Source organism: Cynara cardunculus (assembly GCF_001531365.2).
Source record: "Cynara cardunculus var. scolymus isolate 2C chromosome LG 13, CcrdV1, whole genome shotgun sequence".
Classification (NCBI taxonomy): Eukaryota; Viridiplantae; Streptophyta; class Magnoliopsida; order Asterales; family Asteraceae; genus Cynara; species Cynara cardunculus.
The window spans coordinates 14,803,897-14,829,649 of NC_037540.1; the positions used below are offsets into that span (position 1 = coordinate 14,803,897).

General features: G+C 37.0%; 2 protein-coding genes across 2 annotated transcripts; both read right to left on the minus strand.

Moving 5' to 3' along the window:
* Nucleotides 1–3,577: 3,577 nt before the first annotated feature.
* On the minus strand, nt 3,578–19,020 carry LOC112524672. Its single transcript, XM_025134606.1, has 4 exons — nt 18,374–19,020; nt 17,644–17,868; nt 17,158–17,526; nt 3,578–4,248 (listed from the first exon to the last, which is right to left on the minus strand). Exons 1-4 carry the CDS (start codon nt 18,896–18,898, stop codon nt 3,763–3,765), a joined length of 1,605 nt encoding a protein of 534 aa, XP_024990374.1. The 5' UTR covers nt 18,899–19,020; the 3' UTR covers nt 3,578–3,762.
* Nucleotides 19,021–24,784: 5,764 nt separating this feature from the next.
* LOC112524807 lies at nt 24,785–25,423 on the minus strand. The gene has a single exon (XM_025134756.1). It carries the CDS (start codon nt 25,421–25,423, stop codon nt 24,785–24,787), a length of 639 nt encoding a protein of 212 aa, XP_024990524.1.
* Nucleotides 25,424–25,753: the final 330 nt, after the last annotated feature.

Consider the following 25,753-nt stretch of genomic DNA (forward strand, 5'->3'; position numbering starts at 1 on the left):
ATGGAGGCTGGAATCGAGAATGGAGGTTGTGGAAGAGAAGAAAGATGATGCAATTAAATTAGGTTTGTATTTTGATATCAAATAATAAGGGCAATATTGTAATCTCAAATTTAGTCTCATGTTGTTCTACCTTTTTTGGTGGAACAAAAAAACTCAAGAATAGTCTCACTCAATTTTACTTTTGTCTCATGTTCTGCCATCTCATTTTTGTCTCATGACACACCAAACATGAGACTCCTTATTTATGTTACGTCTCGTCCCACCCAGTCTGCATACCAAACACACCATATATATATATATATATATATATATATATATATATGTGTGTGTGTGTGTGTGTGTGTGTAGAGGAACGATCAAATGAAAAAATATATATATGTATAGGAGGTTTACTTTGAAGCCACGTTATTTGTACAAACTGTACAAATCTCATTCAACTAATCATAATTTTTTTCATTTTATTATTTTTTTTGTAATTATGAGAGAGTGATTAATCATTTTTATTGTGAAAGGTGTTAATGATGGATATTATCATCTTCATTATATTAATTTTAGAGAAATACATGAAATAGTTTTATTAAAATTTCATATGTATTATATAAAACAATTTCATAACCATATATGAAACAACTTCATAAAAAAGGTAAAATATGAAACAATTTCATAAAAAAAATTCATAAGATTAAACAATGAAATCGATGGATGAGAATGGTTTGCACGGTTTGTACAAATATGGATGGCTTGCATTTGATCGCTCATATATATATATATATATATATATATATATATATATACACACACACACACCCCGATTGATTTTGATTATTATTTTTTCAATTGTCATGTAACTAAAAATATGCATGTATTGATATAAATAAAATTATATATAATTTTATATATTTGTGGATTCAAATTTTCTTTATAGAATAATTAAAATAGAGTTTAAAAAAATAGAAAAATGAAATGGTTAACAATTAATGTGTTGATTATATATTAAAAATAAATCAAAATAATAAGAAAAAAGATAAATATGATAGAAAATTTCTCATTGATCAACTTTTTGGTTCTTCCTTTAATTAATTAATTTATATATATATATATATATATATATATATATAGATAGATAGATAGATAGATAGATAGATAGATAGATAGATTGATGTGTAATAGTTAATTGAATGACAAGTAGTGGTATTCGTTTGTTTATGTTCGTTTAAGTCTATTCGTTTATGTTCCTTTAGACCTGTTCTTTTATGTTCGTTTAGCTCGTTCGTTTATGTTCGTTTATTTAACATGTTAACGAACGAACATAAACGAACACGGACGCAATGATTTTCATTTGTTTACCATTCGTGTTCATTTTGTTTGTTCGGTTAAGTTAAACGAACGAACATGCAGAGGCGGAACACGAGCCTTCTAACCGAAGGGGTCGAAACGACCCAAGTCGATAGCAAATAGTTTGAGTTTCGGCTTGAAAAAATAATAGATAAAATTCAAACTATATAAGCTCATCTATGGGGTCGAACTCGAAATTCGGTTAACTTGTTTTTCAGTTCATCAAGTTAAACGAGATTATTTTTTAATGTTTGATATCAACTCAGTTTTGAAAATTATTAAGTTCGCATAGCTCATTAAAAGCTTACATGAACAAGCTTGTATTCGTAATTGTTCGGTTTGTTTACAGCCATACATATGATGATCGGTGACGGTGACCAGAAGGAGCCTAGGCACCCCCTGGGATTCATTGTCTTCATTCATCTAGTCACCTTATTGTTAGTGGGATAAGTATGAGGGGGCTAAATACATGAAGTCCTTCTTGGTACCTTGATTAATTATGTAGAGCATCTTATTATGTTTAAGTTTAGTATGTTACTATTTGTCGGGATCTATTTGAATTTTTTGTAAATCGAAAATTTGCAAAAACAAAAAAGGAAAAATGGTGATATCGTTCCTCTATTGATCAAGAATTTCGATTTTTGGCAAATTTCATGATCATCCAATAAGAAGGGTTTCAAAATAAATAAATAAACTACCAGAGAGAAAACAGGAATAGAAATATGGGAGAACAAAAGTGAATATGATCAATGATTAGAAGAAATGGTAGCTTCGTCAATAACTTAAACCCTTAGAGCATCTCCAATAGATTCTTCAAAAAAATTTCAAATGGATAATGAAACTTCAAAATCTTTAAAACATAAATTTTTATTTTAAGAATTATATATATATATAAGTAAAACCTTGGGGTGATGAGGTGGCATCAAAAGAATTAAAAAGCAAAACGTTGGGGTGATGAGGTGGCACAGTGAGAATTGAGTATTCTCAAATGATGAATTGTGGTTGAGTTTTGGTTGTCCCACATTGATGAAGAGATGAAAGATTTGAACAAAGTGAAGTGTATAAAAATATGGATTGATGCCTATGTATCGATTAATAGGGTTTGTCTCATAAGATTATCTTATTTTGAATAACTGTTTTTAAAATTTATACCATGGTTGGAATCAAATTTTGTTGCTATCCATCAACAATTCTATGTATTCAGTGAAAAGTATGTTAGAATAATAACCGAGAATTTCAATGAAAAGCTTTAAATCATGTTTATTTTTAATAAATTATATTTATACCCCCACCTATAAGGATATGTGATTGAGGGGCTGTCCGGTAGGAGCTTAATGAACTGTATAAAGGATATGGCTTATTCGCACAGTCATATCCAGCTGTTTGATATGGGCTTATTCGGCCAGCCATGGGCTAAATCGCTCAGCTAGGATAGTGATGTCTTTTGTACTCTACCCTGTAGTAAACCATTTTGTTCCCCTTTTGCCCTTTCCCTCTTTCCCCCTTTCACTTCCATGCCTTTCCGATGGGTAGCGACGAGGTTAGATGGGACGAAGGAGGGCGTCGATTCGCTAGGGATGGATCGGTGTGAGGGAGGGCTCACCGAAAGTAAGAAAGGAACCGATTTTAAAATCGGTGTGTGCAACGTAGAGAGAGGTCGGTGTAAAGGTGAGAGAGGGTTTCTGAGTGGGAGTTGGGGGAACACCAAACAAGGAGAATCGGGTGGATTTGGGGTGAGTGAGAGTCGGCGAGGGAGGGAGGTGAGAGGGTCGGTCCGTGGGTATGTGTTGTGTTCGGTTAGTGGCGGTCGGCAAGTGGTGGTATTCGGGTCGAGGGGCCGAACGAGAGAGATGGTCGGTGGCAGAGGGAAGTCGGCGAGGGAGGGATATGAGAGGGTCGGTCTGTGGGTTGTGTTGTCTTCGGTTAGTGGCGGTCGGCAAGTGGTGGTATTCGGGTCGAGGGGCCGAACGAGAGAGATAGTCGGCGACACAGGGAGAGAGCCGAACGGGTGAGGTGGTGAGAGACCGAGAGACCCAAAGGGAGAAAGGGATCGGAAACGAATTGGGTTTTGGGAGATTACTTAAACCCATATATATATTTGATCTATGTTCCACCAACCATTTTTGTAGATAATTTGATTAAATAAAAAAATCAAAAATATAGGAATGATCATGAAACTGCATAGCCTCAAGGAAATGATTTTAAGAGGAAAAAGGAAAACGGAAAAAAAAAACCCAGAGATGACGAATTCAATTGCTTTTGTTTTGAGCGTCTTCAACATCATATGTTTGTACATTACAATGGTTGCAAAAGACAAACTGAAAGGCAGAATGTAATTCACATCATTAGTTCCCCAACACTTCTTCAACAGAACTGATCTCTTCACTCGGACGGGGTGGTGGTGCCGCTAGCAAGGAGGTGGTGCCACTAGTTAGCTTGAAATTCAAGAAACAGCCGTAGCTTCTGCACAAGAAGCTCATGGTTTTCATACAGCGGTTTACCTGCAACGATCCAGTCCTTCTCAAGCAATCCAGCTTTAGAACTGCTAACCATTTCTTGATGGAAATTGGACACAACTTGGTAGATTGAGGTCCTAAGAATGTCAGCCATGGAATATGCTTTTGAGTAATGAGGGCCATCTTTCTTATTTGCTGTCATGCCATTTGTTGTCATTGCATCTCTCCTTGCCGGGCTCAATGCCGCCCATTTGATATTGGCAGGACCCGTTAAATATTGGGTTGATGATTGGAGGTTAGTCTTCTTCCCCATTAAAGTTTCGACCGCTAATAAGCAAGCCAGAAGGGTGGAGATGGTTGCAGCATTGCTACCAGAGAGTTGGGCAACCCCGAAACGATCTTCTTTGTGGGAACGGACAGTAAGTGAAGATGCAATCCGAGCACACCATGCGCATACCTGTTACGTGCCATTAGTTAACCAAAGAGCGGAAAATGAAATTGGAAGGAAAGTGATGGTAATTTAATGTGTCACAATATTCATGAGGTCTAGTAAAATGTGGAACTGCTGTACCATACATCTATAAAACAATGACAGAATTCATGCAACAGTTCATTTTGTTCTTTTAATTGTTCTTCCTTTGGTTCTTGTTAACAAGTGCTGGTCCTTTTATATCATGGTGTTAAGGTAAAATAGAAAGAGTGCCAAGCTTAAAAACCCACTTGATAAGACCTTCAGAACAAGCACCAAAGCTGCCCACCTAGCAATAGGTGTGTTTGGTGCACATTGGTCATAGCTGAAATTCGTCGAAGGAAAGACACGACTGGATGGGCCAAAGTGAGATAGGCGTGTGAAATGTAACAGCCTGATTTTAAAAGAAAATTATACACAGGAAAAGGGGCTGCTGTTAAATAATAAAAGAAGGGTTTGTTAAATAATAAGAGAATAATGAAGAAGGGACTGTAAAATAGTTATCTTTAGTACTAAAGACAAAAAAAGGGGATGTCAGTAGCAGGTTGAGGTGTTCTATGGTGGCATGTAGTGCATGGGAGGCGGCTAACCTAGTTCCAAGTTCCTCAACCTTCGGTATAAATAGGAGCCTCATTCTTGTTTTTGGCTCAATTTACTACAACCTCCAGCAGAAAATACATACATACAAACTAAGCAAGAGTAGGAGCTGAAGTTGAAACCAAAAAAAGTTGATTTCTGCAGTTTTTAGTAGTCAAAGCAGCAGGTGATTATGTGTTTTGACTTTGGTCGTCTTAACCGGCGATACATACTAAAATTCAGTGTTTTTCCATGGTTTCTACTTGGACTTTAGAACTAGAAACATGCCTCATACATGTTAACTATGTGATTTTACGTTATGGTTCATGTAATTCACTAAAACTTAAAGTAAATATGGTTCACCGACGATTTTACCATCAAGAAGCTAGAACATGTCTTTTGCGGTTAAAACAAGGTTTGATAGAATATAAATCATTAAGGCGGTAATACCATGACATGGGGTCACCCTGTAGATTGGGTAGGGGGGAAGTTAATTTCAATTCCAAGGTACTCTCTTTAATTAAAAATTATGGGATTGATGACCGAAGGGAGATCAATGAGATAAGGGTTGACCTTTAGCGCTTGGATAGCAATATCGATTCGATCTGAGCTCTCTTGGAATAAGTTCGGCAAAGGTAAAACAGCAGCTCTCGACTGCCCAGCCCTTTGGGTCTCACGAAGTACCCATTCAATCAATGCCGTCTTGATGAGGGATCCGAAATAATACCGGACAGGGGTGACAAACCACCGGCGGAAATAGGACTTTTGAAATTTGATTACATGAGTATGTTAACATGTGTTTTCTATTTGGAATGAGGCTGTAAACTGATTTTTATATGCATCAACTTTTAGAGCTTGTAATCACTAAACAATTCGAATTGTTTAAAAGTCGGTATGTATCAAAGATTAAAGATTGGGGGATTTGATTGCAATAAAAGGATAGATTATAATACTAGGGGTACGTATCACATGTATATTTTATGTGTTCATGTTCATGAGCCCACAAACGGCCTATATATGCTAAAGGTCTCTCCTTACTAATAAACAACTTTTTAAGCCATCTCTATCCAGAAAATTATTTTTAAACCATACATAGTTTCATGGTAATAGAGCTAAAAAGGATACCCGCCTAGGGCCATTTAAGCAGTCAGCAACTAATAAGCAACCCCCCCCCCCAAACACACACACAAACACCACTTCGATTAGTTAGGAACTTTAATAGGAGTTTAACATCCCCACCTTTCATTTAGCAACTAATTGTTGAACTAAGCATTTCAGAACATAAACAGAGAATAATCTACTTTTTTCTACTTGGTTTCAATTATCGAATTTTCTTAACTTGAAGGAAGCCTTTCAATCTTTTTGAGTAATTGCATAAATAGAGAATGAAACTAGTCATTTAGTTAAATAAGTGTGTAAAAGAAGTATATTATCTTGTTCTCAACTTGTGTTTATTTATGTGTTCTATTTGTCCATTACATGAGGCAAATCTGTTTACAAACTATATTCCATATCTGTTTTGATACTCTTGGATTACTATCATTACAATCCTACCATCAAAAGATGTTTGACTTCCTCTAATGTTAGTCTTAGCAAGTCAAAGATCCATCTCTCTTTCTCCCTATGGATTATCTTATCTACAAGGGGATATCTTGAAAAATCAAGCCAGCATCCTACACAAATATCATCTGCAACAACCATCTTGGTACTCCATGTGTATAATACATATCAAGTAGTTCCTTTTGTGGTTCATACCATATCTTTACCCTTACCTAAGCAGTTTATCCCATCTATAATATTTCATAGCCTTCTAGTTCCCCCAAATAATTGGCTATATTCTGAATCATGTGGCCAAACAAGTTCCTGATACTACTTTGTGTCCTCTCACGTACATTTTACCCTCCAACCATTACTTCCATTGCCATGCATGCACTAAACATCCTATCCACATGATATATATAGCTGTTCAAACCATTTACTCGAATATTGTACATTCACCTCAGCTATTGTGAGGCATTTTATCCCCAAGATCATCTGAAAGATACCTTGGCATCCAGGATAGTATAATACTATCAAATAGAAGAAAGCCACACTTCTTGAATTTGGGTTCAATATCTTCAAAAAGGGAAGTGCTGCATACATCAATTTTTAAACTCAACTTGCATCACAACAGTTCTCTTCACCACCTAAAAACCCCATTGATAGATGATGTTCTTATGTGGCCTATGATCTTGATTATGAGGATATAATTTCTCCTATCCCAAAATGACTTTGTTCACATTCGTATTACCACATCGTTCTTAATCATTAGCCTCTTTGTCCATGACATATCAATAATCAATTTGTTAATAGCTATCTTGATGAGGTATACAACCGTTTAGACTGGTTTTCTGGTTCATGAGGCAGCTCCAAAATTTATCATCTTGGACATTCTTTATATGAGCTTGAACAGTGTCCTAGCAAACTGGCATTTTGAGGAATCACTTTGCAAAGCATAGGATCTCCCAATCCATGCCTAAGATGTTTGGCATCATACCAAAAAAAACAATCTACATTCTACGTATCAAATCAAACTTCATATTAATTAGTTGACTAGAGCTTGAACTTAGGTAAGCCAACCAACCTACCTAGAATTAAAAATCTACATTGGATATAAAAGAAGAATCATAAGGACGAAGCAAAGAAATAAGGTGCCATTGTAGTTTGTGACGTGAACTCTCAAAGTAAGAATAATTCAATTATTCTCTTTGGCTTACAACGGGATATATATATATATATATATATATATATATATACACATATACATATATACTCCCAAGCTAGTGAATGGATGTCTTCCATTCAAATATACAAATTATTTCTTGAAACATCGTACTTCACAGTGAGTACTTCGGCTGCTTGATCCTTCATAGGACGAACTGGGTGCAAATAAGATGACTAACAAGTTTTTCTTCGATAAAATGTCAATCGATTTCAATGTGTTCAATCATGTTGTACAAGGCTATGAGCAATATTGATGGTTGACTTGTCACATTATAATCTCATCGGACCTTTCGCCATCATCTTCAAATCCTCAAGAACTATCTTTAACCATAATAATTTACATACTCCCTAGGCCATTGCCCTAAACTCATATTTTGCACTTGATCTTGACACCACATTCTACTTCTTACTCCTCCACGTTACAAGGTTTCCACCCAGAATACAATAATGGGTGATTGATCTCTTATTCACAAGCAAGCCACCATAATCAGCATCAGTATACACTTCTATAGTCAAGCTTTCCCCCTTTTCTTAAAGGTCCCTTTCCCATTGCTACTCTTTAGATACTCGGTATTCTATGTACCGCCTTAATATGCATTTCCTTAGGGTTGTACATGAACTAAATGATCACACTTACCACAGAAGCAATGCCCGGTCTTGTATGTCTTAAATAAATCTTCCAACAAGTCTTTGGTAGAACCCTCTATCCACCCTTAGATCATATGAGGCATCACAAAGACTCTGATTAAACTCTCAGTAAAAGTACCACTGTTTACAGCCCATCGTCCCTGTTTCTTGCAACAAATAGAGCACATGTCTGGAAAATTCCTTGCTTTGAATGTGCTACTTCGTAAAAAATACTTTAATTCTCCTAGTTCTTTGCTGTTAGATCCTTAAAGAGACATTGCTTTAAATTGTATATTTCTTCTACATCATTACATGTTAATATCATCAACATAAACTAACAATCTTGTCGCTTTACGGGAATCGGAGAGTCTCGTTAACAAAGTGTGATCTCCTTGACTTTGCTCATACCCAAGAGTAGACACTCACCCCGTTAGTGAATCTCCCAAACCAGGACTCGTGGTGACTCCTTGTGTCCATAGAGTGTTTTCTTTAACTTGCACACCATTACTTATTTCGACTCAAAACTAGGTGGGACCTTCATATAAAATTTCTTCTTCAAGGTCACTATGAAAGGATGCATTCTTTACATCAAAATATGGCGAGTCCCACCCAAGGTTAGTTGCCAATGACAACAAATTACGTACAGTATTCATCTTTCCAGCAAAAGCAAAGGTCTCCATGTAAAAATACCGCATGTTTGGGTGTGCCCTTTGACCACCAACCTTTACATCAAACTACGGCAAGTCCCACCCAAGGTTAGTTGCCAATGACAACAACATATGTACGGTATTCATCTTTCCAACAAAAGCAAAGGTCTCCATGTAAAAATACCGTATGTCTAGGTGTGCCCTATGGCCACCAACCTTGCTATGCATTTTACTACTAAGCCATATAACTTGCACCTTACAGCAAAAACCCATTTCCACCTACCATTTTCTTCCCCTTCGGCAACTCTTATCAATTCCCATGTTTATTCTCTTATAACTTCATATTTCCATACCAAATAAGCAAACTATAAAGCCCATAATTCAATAAAACTACTTGTTATAACTTACAAGTCTTAAAAATATCAACGAAACTAATCAGTTCAAGTCACAAGATCATGAATTGTGATCAATTTGAAAATCATCACTGTCATAACCTTCATATCCGAGTCGACTTGAATACTTTTCCTCTTTCTTGAATTTGAACCCTCCTCTTCATCCCTAATCGTCTCCTCATTGTTGCTTCATCATTTGAATTAGCTAGCCATTATTCATAATCCGATGAGAGGTTTTCAACAATTATGGATCTTCTTCCTCTTTTCGTGCCTCCTCTTGAGAAATTGATGTTTCAACTTCTTGTTGTACATAATGTACACCAAGCTTTCATTCAATCAATGGTTAGGCGTTTTCTTCTTTTTGTGTGGACTTGATTGAACGTACCCAAGTAACATTCACATGCAGAAGCAGAACAAGTAAGCCCAAGAACTTTCATAACAAACGACCTTAGCTTCGACATCTCAACTCTAGAAGTATCCCACCATTGATCTATATGTTTCAATAAAAAAAAAAGAATAATAGTGAATACGTACAAAACTAAAATTCTATAAATAGAAGTGTTAAAAGTACGAGTATTTACCCGCTGGGCGTGTCATATAACTTGACAAAAACTGCTCCATATCCAAACAATATGTGTTTGTGTTTGTATGCATCGAGTTGACTTTCAATCTTCATATACTCGCGCATCATCTTTAACGAGTTCGTTCATACAATTGAACAATCCCCTGCTAATCTGTGGATGGTTAGAAGTACTCGGAGTGCATCTAGTCAAGGATTCAAAAAGTATCTCGTTGCATGCAAATCACGACGCAACTGATACTCCCACTTTGAATAGATGATGCCCCAAATCCCCTTATAAAAAGACACGTCATCATCCAAATTCTTTGCAATTTTTTCCTATTGCAACTTATGTATCTTTGTAATTTTTGCCTTTGCAATTTAATCAATTCATTGATTAAAAATTGTCTAGAATTTGGATGATGGTGTGCTTCTAATAAGAAGATTTAGGACATCATCCATTCAAAGTGGGAGCATCAGTTGCATCATGATTTGCATGCAATGGGATACTTTCTGAATACTTAATTTAGCTGGACTCCTGATACTTCAAACCATCCACTAATTAAGAGAGTATTGTTTCTTTGCAATTTAATCATTTCCTTAATTAAAAATTACAAAGAATTTGGATGTTGATGTGCCTTCTTGTAAAGAGATTTGGGACATCATCCATTCAAAATGGGAGCATCAATTACACCATGATTTGCATGCAACGGGATACTTTTTGAATCCTCGATGTAGATGCACTCCTAATACTTCTAACTATTCACAGATTACGAAGGGATTGTTCAATTATATGAAGAAGCGCATTAAAGATGATGTTACATATAAGAAGATTGGAAGTCAACCTAATGTGAATAAACACAAACACGGATTGTTTGGGTATAGAGCAACTTTGTCAGGTTACATAACATGCCCACCGAGTAAACACTCGTACTTTAAAAACTTTTATTTATAGAAATCTATTTTTTGTATATATTATTCACTATTTTTCTTTTTTTTATTGAAACATAGAGTTCAATGATGGGATACTTTTGGAGTTAAGGGTTGGAGCTACGGTTGTTTGCGATGAAAGTTCTTTGTTCTGCTTCTACATGTGAACGTAACTAAAATACGTTCAATCAAGTCCACACGAAAAGAAGAAATTGCCTAACCACGAGAGAATGAATTATGTACAACAAGAAGTTGAAAAATCAATTTCTCAAACGCAAAAAGAGATGAAATCAATTAATTGTTGAAAATAATTCATCGGATGATGAATGGACAGGCAATCCAAATGATGAAACAAACAACGACAAGACAATTAGGGATGAAGGGGAGGGTTCAAATTCAGAAAAGGGCAAAAGTACTCAACTCGACTCAGAAAAGAAAGATGATGAAGATGATGATCATGATTATAGACATGACTGTGGTGCTTTTCAAATTGATCACCTTTCATGATCTTGTGACTAGAACTAATTAGTTTGGTTGATGTTTTTAAGACTTGTAAGTAATAACAAATAATTTCATTGAATTATAGGCTTAATAGTTGCTTATTTGGTATGGGAATATAAAATTATGTTTTTTGTTAAGTGTTATGGATTTATGAATTTTGTTGTTCTATTTTTTGGGACTTACGCCTCACGTACTAAGAGGAAACGCCTCGAGGCTCGAATCCGTTCTTTAAAACCTTGGGTAGATCTACATTGCTTGTTTGTCCAGATTCACTCGTAGGTCACTTCATGATCCGATGGTGGTGTAATACTCAAGTTTGTTAAAAGAGTAGCTTGAACAAGAGATCAAGTGCATAAGTTGAGAAAATGGTCTTTTCTTCATGAAATTTTGCAATGAAACGACATTATCTTATTTTTCCTTACCTTATACCATACAGGGAGAGCTTGCAGATGGTTATTGTGTTGACTCAACAAGGAACAACCTCGACAAAAGAAGGTGGCAGGGCCTCGACAGAAGATGGAGGGGAAGATTCATCAATAAAGTCAAAATCTATCTTCACTTAAGGTGTCCCCCCTAAGATAAGAATTACAAAAGTGAAATAAATAATTTCTTCATAGGTGGATGGTAATAAGTGTACCATTTTTGTTTTGAAGAACATCCAAATATCCGATGGAAACACATTAAAGAGCACATGGATCAAGTTTCCCCTATTTTGAGAGTGACTGCGGAAAAAGGCAACACTTCCAAATTTTCTGGAAGTAAGATTACTTGATGCCCTAAAGCTCCGAGGGAAGCTTGGCGAACATCAATACGGTTTTGTAACTCTAGGACTCTTGTTGGAAGTCTATTGATCACACGACTAGCGGGTAAAACAGTTTTTCCCCAATATTGTTTAGGGACACATATAAAATAATGCTCCTAAGACAATTAAGCTTGGGATTAATGCTCGACAAATTCTTACAGTGTTATCAAAAGTGGCTTCCTCGACCATTATTGTCCACAATCGTTTTTGAGACAATCGAGCAAACGGGTTAGGGTTCACAAAAGCAAAAACAAAGGCCTTCCTTTCAAAGCAATAAGTACCAATGATGACTAACCACATCGGTTCCCATGCAAAATTCTAACAGGACACTAGTGATTGCCAAAGAAAATGTGGGGTTCCAAATTGGTGGAGATGTGTGATTCAACATGAGATTTGATGTCAATAGATTGCACAATTTGTTGAGCATGCTACTAAATTTTTTAAGCTAGAAACTTTGAACTCCTTTGAGGCATAAAATGAGGCCAAGTTCCTCTAAGAAACGCATCTGAGAAGCAATTGATTTGTTTTGGAATTGTTTGTCATCCAAAGTAGCCCCATCACACAAAAACGTACTTCAATGTTTCATGTTAGCTTGAATATAGGATAGGTGAACAGTGTCATGCTCACAGATACAGCCGTAATAGGTCCTTGCAACTGTTTAGCAAGTAGCCCAAATAATGATCTTCGGTGGTGTTTCCACTTATGCTCTTAATTCAATGAAGAGAGCCATGATTCATCCTTGGTAGATGCAACTATGAGACACTCCAAGAAATTCCTCCATAGGTGTTTGTTGAGGCATTAAATAAGTTCCACAGTACATTGCTTACAAATCATAGTAGGAATGTGTTGACAACGCCTGCACATGTACCATACTAACAACCACAGCATATAACATTTTCAATCTTCTATAATTGAATGCATCTCAAAGAGCTGTTATGCATGAACAAGCCAACCACTAGCACACTCCCCGAAAAATGCCAGCTCAACTTTTTCCCAAGGGCAAGAGAAATACATCCATAGCGATTATCACTACAATAGGATTGGCAAAAGGAACACCATTGCGATCGTTATTGTTCAATGCAACTACGGTTTAACAACTCTCACAAACATCTCTTGACTAGTAGCCAACAAAACCTTAGTCGCTACCTTATACATGTCTAGCTTATATTCCAAGTATCAGCTCAAATTTGGCCACCATTTTCTCTGTTCAACCCTAGAATCCACTTTCCTTTTTAGCATAAAAGAGTTATATGGTAAAACAAAAAAAATTAGAGCAACACATAACAACAATATAATAGAGGGTACCACTCGAGTCAGTCTTTTAGCGAAAGCAGTAAAACGAAAATAAACAAATAATAGACTAATCAGGAGTAGATCTCGACTTTCAACCTAGCTAAAACAAGCAAGAATGGACGTGTGTTAATTGACGCCTTTTTCCCATCATCATTGCGCCTACTCGTTTAGTGGTTCCATATAAGTCGTCCCTCTAATTCAACTTTCAAGTATCTATCTACTGTAACACAATCATTCCATATTGTTTAGCCCCCCTCTCCATGGCATGTCTCTGTAACAATTGCATTTCACCTCTTCCTCTTAGTATAGACACGTAAATTATGGGGATTTGACTCAGCATGTTCAATTTTCCCCTATAAATCTCATCCACACATACAATAAGCCATAGTTTGTTTGTCCACAGGGTTCTAGAAACACTAGGCAGAACTAGACAGTTGATCAAGGGCCTAACGCTTAATTGATTAAGTGGATTGTTAAGTACAAGCATGAAGCATCCTATTTTAATATATATATATATATATATATACCGCATACATATATAGAACAGCAAAAGTATGTAAGCCTCTTACGTATAAAAATAATATTCTTAATAAAATAAATTTAAGACCAGATTATCAAAAAGGTAAACAAATAAATCATGTTAGTTCAAAAAAATACCTACTCTTGCAAATTTACAATACAAAAAAAATTACCATAGAGAAGTTGAGAACAGCTACACAGCTTTGAATATAATATCACCTCTCAACACGAGGTAATATCACGTGGAGGAAAAGTTTAGATACAGTTGTACCGTATGTTACTCTCACCTCTCACAAATAAATGACACAATCAAGTACAGAAAGCCACGAAGAAACATGCATACAACAAAGAGAAAAGGTAATCACATCACACATGAAAGATCATGTAGAGAAGATACCACAAACAACATGAAAAAATGAAAACCAACAAGACTAGAGAGTTGTGATCGACTCTTTGCACAGCAAACAACACGTTACGATTTCCACTTTCTAATTGAGATTCACCTTTTTCCAAAGATTGGTCCCAACTTCCTAATTGGCTTAAACACCAATCAATTGTCAGTTTTACATTAGTTTTTTATTTCTCCAATTGTTTCATAAACCCCTTAGATCCAAATTTGGTTGTAATCACTAATGTCTAGATGGCCACTTAATTAGCTTTTTAAAACATTATTTGCACCTTGGTTAAAGAAAAAAACATTATTGCACCCTTTACAAGATATTGTTTATCAAGATGAGCGCTTTCAAGATGCATCGATTTATCACGATGTTTTGTTTTTGGTGTGATCTTTTGGTGTAACTAGCAAGATGTTTGCTTGTTCTTATCCAAAAACATATTTCCAATAGTATATGCACCTAAAAAACATTTGAGAAGTCAACCAAGTAACTAACTTACTATACTAAAGATCTCAATAAACTCGACACTTGTAGAACAAAATGACCATAAAGACGTGAAATAAGACTAGCACGTTTTTTTAATCTAGACTAGATTAATTATTACTACAATGTATTGTGATAACTACTCAACTCTTAATCTTATATAATAGTGATATCTCGATTCAAGGTCCTCGATTGCTACAAAATTTCAATATCAAAGCATAAAATCACGATAACGCTATGCACAGTGTGATTTGACCGTGATATAGATTTGAGATAGTGGTGTAAATCGATATCTTTTGGGGTCTTCTGCTAAAAAAATTCAATTTATTTGATACTTATTGGCCTTTTAGTGAAATATGGGTTCAATTAACTATTTGATATAAGAATCTAGCACATCAAATTTCCTTCTTTTGTCCTCTCATCTTCTCTTCTCTCTCTTTCTTTCAAAATTTATGTTTTAACATTGAAACTTTATACTATTAGATATGTATTACATATTAAGTACCGCATATATAGAGATATTATTTATTACTAGAAGGGTACTCGCGCAATGCAGCGAGATACATCTCGATTTTAATGTTCTATTTTATTCTTTGTCTTTGTCGATGTTATAATACGATTTTATGTGTTTTTAAGAAACCAATAATGATTTTATTTTGGAACAAAATATAAATTTGAAAATATCATAAAATTTTGAAAAAAAATATCAATGTTAATATCAAATCAACTATTTAAAAGTTCTCATTTTTTATGTAATTTCTTTAATTTATTTTTATATTATAATTTAATTTAAGTTTAAGAATGAAATAATTTATTTTTGGTTTAATATGATAAAATTTATAAAGATAATAATTAAGTATTCTGTTAGAATTCAATGATTATCCTAATTATATTTTAGATTTTTATATTTAAAATGAGATGTTTATCTTGTATTTGATTATATCTATCTGCAGTTAGTTACACGAATTCAGATATGTAGCTTTAGTAAGTTGTACTTACGCACAATCTACTTGCAATCTTGAGTTTTAAGTAATATGCATTAATAAACAGTACTTTATGCATAAAAAATGGTTTTCAAGAGTTTTTGTCAAATGTTATATAATATAGTATAGATAAAAGTCGCTATACCACCACTTTTCCAATATAGAAAATCAAGGACCTCATTGTGATTCCAGTCTAGCACCACAATAACTACTTAGATCCTCTATTGTTATAAATGCATTACTTAAAACAATGTTATCTATTTTAGTATTTCCTTATACTTTTACCTACACGGCTACACATGTAGCATCCTTGACATGGTATTCATAGTCGTTGTATCAACCGCCTCCATAGTCCATAGTGTTTTCAGAGATTGTGGTAGTGCTTTCTGTTTTTCCACTTCCAAGTTATGGTAATTAATTAGGGCATGGCGGGTAACAACTTTGTTGCAGAGATTGTGATCAAAACGAATATGGCAATAGAGTAATAAGAAATAAGAATAACAACTAGAAGTATCAAAATTCAAAAAGAAAACAGAAATAAAGATATTCAAGAATGTGTGACACTGTGACTTAAGAATTAATTGTAAATACATCAAAGGTATAATACCTAATATCATATAATTTTGTTTAGTGACCAGGTAAAAATTGGTTGATGGATTAGGAATCGAAATGTAATATAGTGAATGTTAAAATTGCAAGCTATCTTGCTAATTGGCGTCTCGAATGAAATGGTTTTATGTTTAGATTAAAGCAAGATGATATTTGTATGGAACTGTAACCTAAAAAGCATGTTCGGTTAAGTATTTGTGGATATGTAAAGATCTACCTCAAATTCATTGTGCTTACTATAAATACGGGGAGTGACCATCAGGAAGGTGAATGTAAAATCTTAAGATGCTCTAAATTCTCAAGTATACCTTTATCCAAAACTAGATGGGATGGTCTTTTGTGTAAGGGGTAATTATACAAACACAACCTTCTAGGCTGGAGGGATAAAGAGAACATTGTTTTCTTACAATAACTTATGTTCTTGCAAGTTGCATCAACCAAAATAAAAGATGCAACATTCTAACCAACCAAAATAAAAGTTAATAATGCACCCATACCATTGAGCATGAGTGTAAACTATAAATTCTCTCTACAGATGAAGGTGAAGGGTTCCCAGCCTCACAAATAGAGCCTAGCCTCCCTTGTCCCTTGAGGTGAAGAGTTCAAGCCTCACCAAAGGTGATAAGTGTGCCCTAGTATTCATAGTATATAAATATTATATACTTCAAATACATTATATATATGTATATATACACACACACACATATATATGTATATGAAAAGCTACAATAACCTCAATTTACGTATAGGCCTCAAATTGAAGTCATGACAGGAAAAAAAAATCATGGTAAAAGAGCAATTTAGTCACTCTTATTCACCTGAAAGTCATAAAATGGTTCTCGGAGGCTTGACTCAGTTGGCGAATGTAACTGACGGGATAGTTGGAATGACTTCTCAGGAGAACTTCTCAGACCTTCACTCAAATCCAACGTGAGTTGTTCCAATGGTTTCAGGCATACAGCAATCACCTTTTTGTAGGTATCGCCAGTTTCTTCAAAGAATGCAGCTCGACGCCATGTATCAACATTACTCTCACTCACCATGCAGAGGTCGAGATAAGCAAGATGTCGTAGAAGTGATCTTGGAGTTGTCTCCTCAAGCGCTGCGAGAAGATGATCGCTTGGGTTTGTTTCTGCCGCTGCTGATCCCTTTGGGGGGGCAAATAAATACCTCTTTGTAAGAAATACCTATAAAACCAAGCAAGAAATTAAGGGAACGTCTTGAATTACTCACTTCGCCCCCCACCATCTGATAAAGATGAAAAGGAGATTAATACAAAAACAAATGTCTTCAAGTAATTAGACCTGAAGCAAATGCCGATTTAGTTCCCAACAAAGGAACACCACACCAGATGCAAAATAAAAAAGGATCTGCTCAACAACGAGATCTCCCATTGCCCGCTCACTTTTGTGCTCATTAACCAGAAAAATAGGCAGCACTAATGAGACTAGGTACCCAGCACTTGAAAGCTTCACGGCTTTTACAATTGCCTTAAGGATGCCCATTTTGTAACTGAAGAACAGAGGCCGCTGTCAACATGAACATGAAACATCAGTAAAAAGAAACCTCCTGAACAAATAAAACAATATTACATACAAAATGATCTTTTCAAGTTGGATTAACAAATGAGAGTGCAAACTACATCTATTTCTTAAGGCTGTAACACAATATACTATCCTAATGGGGGGATCAGATGAGTAATGATGAATTGATGATATCAGACTCCCTAAGGATCATGAGATGAATCATCAGTAAGTTATTCGACATGCTTAAGTTTTACCAATACTAACATCAATAGAAGACACTAGCGGAAAACTAATTAAAACCCGATACAAATTGCTGATCCAAAAGCTCCCTAATACTTTGAAGGCGTCAGCTTAAATGTAAGATTACTACTTAAGGTACTTCAAGAAAAAAAGTGTAAAGTTCCATGCTGTAGGGCGTTCTACATATTATTTACCCAGTCAACAGAAAGTAAATACATCGCGCTTCACTTTATGGATGAAATCAGGAAAACTGGAAAAGGCTTCGTACCTGAATAATGGGGAAATCCAAAACCCATCTCCTTGAAAACAGATAATGCGATCCATAAATTAAGCCAACAACTAAACCCCTGAGCCCTATTGCTCCAAAAACCTGAGACCCAGAAAGGCAAACAACAGACAGAAAAGCAGACACCCCGGAGGAAGCTAGGAAGAGTACAAAGCTCAAAGTAACCTTGGCCCTCCGTCTAAAATCGTATGGCAAGGGCTGACCTCCATAGACGAAGATGAGTTTAACTAGGCCAACGAGGAGTTCGAAAGGTGAAACCCCGCGAATGAATTGAGGAGAGGATACAAGGTAGAGCGAAGTGGAGAACAGAAGGAGAGAGAGTTGGAAGAAGAGGAAGGCAAAGACGGCGGCGAGAAGGGTGACTGAAGGGGCTAACCGGGAGAGAAGGGTTTTGCAGATAAAGTAGATGAGTGTTGAATGAAATGATTGCCAGATTAGAAACCCTAGAAATCTGTCCTTGATGATCGTGGTGATATGGTGATGTCCATCTCCTAATCTTCCAATCATTCCTGTTAACTTCAAATTTCTTGCTCTTCCTTCTTCCACAGTGAGAGAGAAAGGAGGAAGGAGGAAGGAGGAAGACACGGCGTTAGAAAGAGTAGCAGGCAGGAAGCAATTTTGGGGTTTGAGAAACCAAGTGTTAATGGGCGGGAAGAAAATAACATATAGAGGAAAACCACAAGCAATAAGGTGATGTTACAAAAACCTAATGAATAAAGGGGTTAAATAATATTATTAAGAAGTATATAATCGAAATATAAACATTAGATACATTTAGGGGTGTTTGGGATTGCTTATAAAAACAAATTATTAATTTATTCTGCTGTGGCATCGGTAATAAGCATTTTTGAGTGTTTGGATAAACAACTTATACCGATGTCAAACCGGTAATAAAGAGTTTTTGAAGAAGTTAAACCATTCTAACTTATAATAAGTTGGTAAGCACTTTTGTAGAAAAACATAAGTTATTTTCAAATAAGCAATCTCAAACACCGCCTTAATATGATAAGATAAATGGATAAATCATTTAAATAAAGCAGATTAAAGGGTTTTTATTTTATAATGGTAAGAGTGAACATCGAGAGATGTATAGTTTAAGTTGGTTAGATCATGTCATTCCTGGTGTTTTGTGCTTGTTGAATTCTCTTAATCATATCGTTTGTTAAGGCATTCAGAATCAAAAGTTATCACTCAATGAGGTCTCTAGTGGATTGGATCCCATGGGTTCGCTCTATTGTAATGCATGTAAGAAAATCATGTCATGTTTATATGTTTGGCCCTGAATATGTTGATTACCACTGAGATAGTGTCAAATATAGAGCTCCAACAATGAGCTAACTCGTTATAAATGTGTGTGTATGTGTGTGTGCGTCTATTAATAGTTGAGGCTCATGCAAAAGTTTAACCTCGTTCCCTTTTGCTATTTGTTTGAAATCCTTTTGTGAAATGAGAATCCTTGTAACTCATGAATCACTTGTGAGACAACCTAATATTTTACTATGTTTCACAAAATAAGATAAAACTTTAGTTGTCTCATTAGTTATGCAGTAGGTTTGAGAACTAATCTGTTATATATGTCTAAACTTCAATTGGGATTATTATATTTTTGGATTTTTTTTTCTTGATATTAATTAATAAGAGACATCTCCTAATTGTTATATGTTGATCATCTCTCTCAGTGATTTGATGATGATCATTTTTACCTTACAAAGTGTATTATCTTTGTATTCGGTTTAAGTGATCGTTGAACATGTATTGTTATTTCTTGAGAGACAAGTATCCTTCAGAAAGACAAACTCACACCACATATTCCTTAGTGTTATCGAAGATAGAAGCTGAAGATAGAGATTGTAAAGACCCAAAATCCGATCTTTATCTTAACCTCAAATCATTAATAAAATTCAACCTTAAAATTTGGAAACTTACATAAAATACTAGATTGAAACAGTTTAAACATAAATCACGGTGGAAGTCTAAAAATTTCTTCTGATCATACAGCAATTGCTTAAACCCACAACTGACTACTCTTCATCAAGACAAGTCACGACTAGGCTTCATTTCAAGTTTATCATCTTCACGCGTAGCCTGGCGCTACGCCCTCTCTTTGCACTTGCTACTATTCCCATAAGTGTAGTGACCTGATTGCATTTTTTTTTATTTTGAAAAAAAAACACGAGTTTGGTGAGCCTAAGGCCCAGTAAATAAACGGTTTACACACAGTTCATAAACTACCGAAAACAAAAGGGGGAAAGGACTATATCACACAGCATTGCCTGGCGAACTTCACACAGCATGTTCGCTCTTACGGCTTAACAAGCTTCACACAACGTGCTTGTTTTCAGGATTAAATCCTTAGTACAGTTCCCCCCCCCCCTCCTTGGTGGAGTCCAAGTAGCCCGTGGCCACCTTACGGCAATAGCAAGCATGATCTTCCAATCGCACCCTCCATGATCGTGAAGCAATCATCCTCTCCCATTCCAGCTCTACACACTTCCATGCCATGGTGTGGTTGTTTTCCCAGAGTTTAATATTCTCAGTCGAAACTTTGTNAACTCTTGAGTATCGATTCTCTGCTTTCGCCTTCTAGCTCTTGAATACCTCTATTTGCTAGTAAGGAACTAATCTCTAGCTCATCACCTCTATATATACTCTTCGTAACCTCCTTACGAATTAATTACCACTTAATTGGTCGGTTACAAGGCAATTAATACCATTTTAAAAACCCAATTTATTCATTTATAGCGGTTGCAATTCTAGACCATAAATAGTTCTAATGGCAAAAAAAAAAGTAAGATTCTCAAAAACCTCAAATAATATTTTAAGTTATTACAAACTCCCCCCTAACAAAATTTCGTCCTCGAAATTTGCTTTACGTAAATTAATGAGGGTATTTTTTTCTCATCTCACTCTCTGTCTCCCACGTTGCCTCTGGTCCCTTATGATGTTTCCATTGGACTTTGACCAGAGGGATTTCTTTATTCCTCAACCTCTTCACCTTTCTTTCCAATATAGCTTCTGGCCTTTCTACGTAGCTCAGAGTCTGATCCACCTCTATATCTTCCAGAGCTACCGTAGAGCTCTCGTCCGCCAAACACTTTCTCATAGTTGACACATGAAATGTGATATGGATGCCTTGAAGCTCGTCAGGCAATTCCAGCTTATATGCAACCTCACCCACACGTGTTTTTATTCGATAAGGGCTATTATAACGAGGGATCAGCTTTCCTCGTTTTCCAAATCTTATTATGCCCTTCCAAGGCGAGACTTTCAACATTACTCTGTCTCCAACTTGAAACTCTGTTGGTTTTCGCCTTTTGTCGGCATAGCTCTTTTGTCTATCTTGAGCAATTTTCAGCCTTTCCTGAATCTGCTGAATTTTGTCAGCCGTTTTTTGCATAATTTCTGGGCCTGAAAGTTGTTTTTCGCCCACTTCATTCCAGCACAGGGGTGTTCGACACTTCCTCCCATACAAAGCTTCATATGGTGCGACTTAGATACTCGCATGATAGCTGTTGTTATAGGAGAATTCTATTAAGGGAAGATGAATTTCCCATGACCCCGCAAAGTCAATAGCACACGCCCACAACATGTCTTCCAGTGTTTGGATGGTCCTTTCACTCTGATAATCTGTATGCGGGTGGTGGTATGTTGTACTAAGCTTTATTTGAGAACCCAACTCTCTTTGGAAGCTTCGCCAGAATGTAGATGTAAATCGACTGTCTTTGTCGGAGACTATTGATAATAGAACCCCATGTCGGGTTACAATCTCATCTATGTACAACTTGGCTAATTTGTCCATTGAGTAGGTCTCTTTAATAGGCAGAAAGTGGGCAGACTTGGTGAGTCTATCCACTATTACCCATATCGCATCAAAACCTCTTGGTGTTTGGGGAAGTTTAGTCACAAAATCCATGGTGATGTGGTCCCACTTCCACATGGGTATCTCCAAAGGTTGAAGTTTACCAAACGGTCGCTGGTGTTCAACCTTCACTTGCAAACAGGTCAAACATCTCTCAATATAGTGAGCTATATCTTTCTTCATCCCTGGCCACTAATACGATTTTCATAAATCCCGGTACATCTTATTATTTCCAGGATGGATGGAGTAGGGATTTATGGGCCTCGTCCAAAACTTGGCTACGAAAATTTCCCAAACGAGGAATCCAAATTCTACCCTTATAACATTTTAGTCCATTACTATTGTTTTCCAGCAATGGACTAGCCCCCACCATCCTTTCCTTCCTTATGTTTTCTTCTACCAAGGCCTCCTCTTGGATTTTCTTCAGGTCTTCAATCCAGCTAGTGGTGACCTCCATCCTTAGAGCCTTAACACGTAATGGAGTACCCCTTTCTTTGCGGCTTAGAGCATCATCCACCATGTTGGCATTTCCAGGGTGGTATAAGATCTCACAATTATAATCTTTCAACAACTCCAGCCATCTTAATTGTCTCATATTGAGATCTTTCTAATCAAACAAGTACTTGAGACTTTTGTGATCAGTAAAGATCTGGCACTTTACACCATAGAGGTAGTGCCTCCAAATTTTTAGTGCAAATACCACCGCTGCCAATGCCAAGTCATGAGTTGGATACCTTCTCTTATGCTCTTTCAACTGCCGGGAGGCGTACGCGATGACCTTCCCTTGCTGCATCAACACACAACCTAGGCCCAGCTTAGAAGCATCGTTGTAGACCACAAAACCTTCAGTTCCTGCTGGTAAATTGAGGACTGGTGCAGAGCTCAACTTTTCCTTCAAGAGTTTGAAGGCCTCGTCTTGAGTTGTCCCCCATTCGAACTTAGCTCCTTTCTAGTAAGAGCTGTCAAAGAGGTAGCTATCTTTGAGAAGTCTTGAATAAACCTTCGATAATAACCGGCCAGACCCAAGAAGCTTCGAATTTCAGAAGGGTTCCGGGGTGGATCCCACCTCTGTATTGCCTTTATCTTGGTTGGGTCGACCTTTATTCCCTCTTGGTTCACCATATGACCGAGGAATTGCACCTCTCGTAGCCAGAACTCACACTTGGAGAGTTTCGCGTACAGTTTTTCCTGTTTTAGTAGATCTAAAACAGCCTGTAAGTGTTCCTCATGCTCCTCCTTGGTACGTGAATATACAAGAACGTCGTCTATGAAAATGATGACAAACTTATCCAAGTATGGTTTGCAGACTCTGTTTATCAAGTCCATGAACACTGCAGGTGCATTAGTCATTCCGAATGGCATCACCAGGAATTCATAATTCCCATACCTCGTTCTAAAGGCAGTCTTTGATACATCTTCATCCTTTACCTCAGTTGGTGATACCCTGACCATAGATCAATCTTCGAGAAGTAACTTGCACCCTGAAGTTGATCAAAGAGGTCATCAATTCTCAGAAGCAGATATCTATTCTTGATAGTCACCTTGTTGAGCTCCCGGTAGTCAATGCACATTCGCATTGTACCATCCTTTTTTTTGACAAATAGCACTGGAGCTCCCCAAGGTGATGTACTAAGGCGTATGAAACCCTTGTCCAACAGATCTTGCAACTGAGTCATCAGTTCTTTCATCTTTGATGGTGCAAGTCGGTAAGGTGCGCGGGCAATAGGTGCAGTTCCAGGTACCAGATCAACCTGAAACTCCACCTGTCTTTCTAGCGGAAGACTGGTCAGGTCATCCAGGAAGACTTCTGGGAAGTCTCTTACCACCTTAATATCTTCCATCGCACTCTTCTCCTTCTTAGCGTTGATCACATATGCCAAATAGCTTTGGCATCCTTTCTTTATACATCGTCTGGCCTTGAGTAGGGAGATCATGCTAGCCTTCCTATCCCTTCTATCTCCATAGATTATTAATCTCCCACTACCCGGTACCTCAATCTGGATTATCTTCTTATTACACAKRATTCTRGCTTGGTTTTCAGCTAACCAGTCCATCCCGATTATTATATCAAACTCCCCTARTGTCATAGGGAGCAGCTTGAGTGGAATAGAACTACCATCTACCTCTATAATGCAGTCATCATATTCTTCCTTAATCACTACCCTGTTGTCATCAGCAGTTTCTACTTCTAATGCTGAACTTAGAGGCTTAGCTACTCTATTCAAGTTGTGGCAGAAAATAGTGGATATAAATGATTTATTCGCGCCAGAATCGAACAACACTTTTGCATGTACAGAATTAACCAGGAAGGTACATGTTACCACATCCGGGGTTTCCTCAGCCTCGGCTGCAGTCATTTGGAACGCCCTCCCTTTTGGTCTTGGTGCTTCTGGTCGTCGTTCCTCTCCTTTCCCACCTCTGCTTCCTACTTGAATGGCCGTAACATCCTTTTTCCTTTGCGGGCAGTCTGCTTGCACATGATTGGGTGACTTGCAAATGTAGCATAATCTCTCTCTTCGTTCCATTCTGCAGTATTAGGATAAGTGTCCAGCCTTCCCACACCGGTAGCAGACCCTGGGCTTAACCAAGCATTCTCCTCTATGCACAAGGTTGCATTTAGGACATGGTTTGCCCGATTGTCCTTGCCATACCTTCCTTTCTGAGTTCCCAGCTTTTTGTCTTCGGGCTTCGTTGTTTGAACCTTCCCATTTCCTCTTCAACTGGCCTCGCTCGGATTCTTGGCGGACCATTTCCTTTTCTCTAACCTCGGCTGCATTCACAACCTCTTGGAAAGTAGTTGGTTTCATGGTGAGGACAAACTCTCTGACGGATGTTTTCAATCCCCATATGAAACGCTCTACCCGTCTCTCCTCAGTAGAGACATAATGCTCTGAGAATCTAGCCTTCTCTGTGAAGTTGGTCGTATACTCCCTGACCGTTAAGCTTCCTTGTTCTAACCTCGATAATTCTTCTTCCAACTGTTTTACAACAGTCTTTGGGCAGAACTTCTCGTTGAACAGCACCTTGAACTCATCCCATGACATCCTTGCTATAACCTCTTCGCCCCTTAAGTTGGTAACTATTTCCCACCAGAATAGGGATTCAAACTTCATCATGGAAGCAGCATAAGTCACTTTGTCTTCCTCTGCACATTTGCTAACTTTGAAGACCATCTCTATCTCATTTATCCATCTCAGGGTCGTAACTGGGTTTGGCTCACCCTGAAATGGTTGGGGTTTGCAAGCTAAAAAAGTTTGTAGCTACAACCCCTATGTCCCATGCTAGTGTTGACAGGACTATTAGCTCTTGACCTTTCTCTATGGTCCTCTATATGGTTGATGTTGCTAACCATTTCTCTTACTACGCTAGCTTCCCTAGCCTCTTCATTCCTCTGCTCTGCCTCTCTTACTTGTGCTATAACAGCAGGCATAGCAGCTTGCGGAGCTCTGGACACCTCTTGAGCAATGAGGTCCACAGGGATGATGGTCGCTACCTGTGTGCGA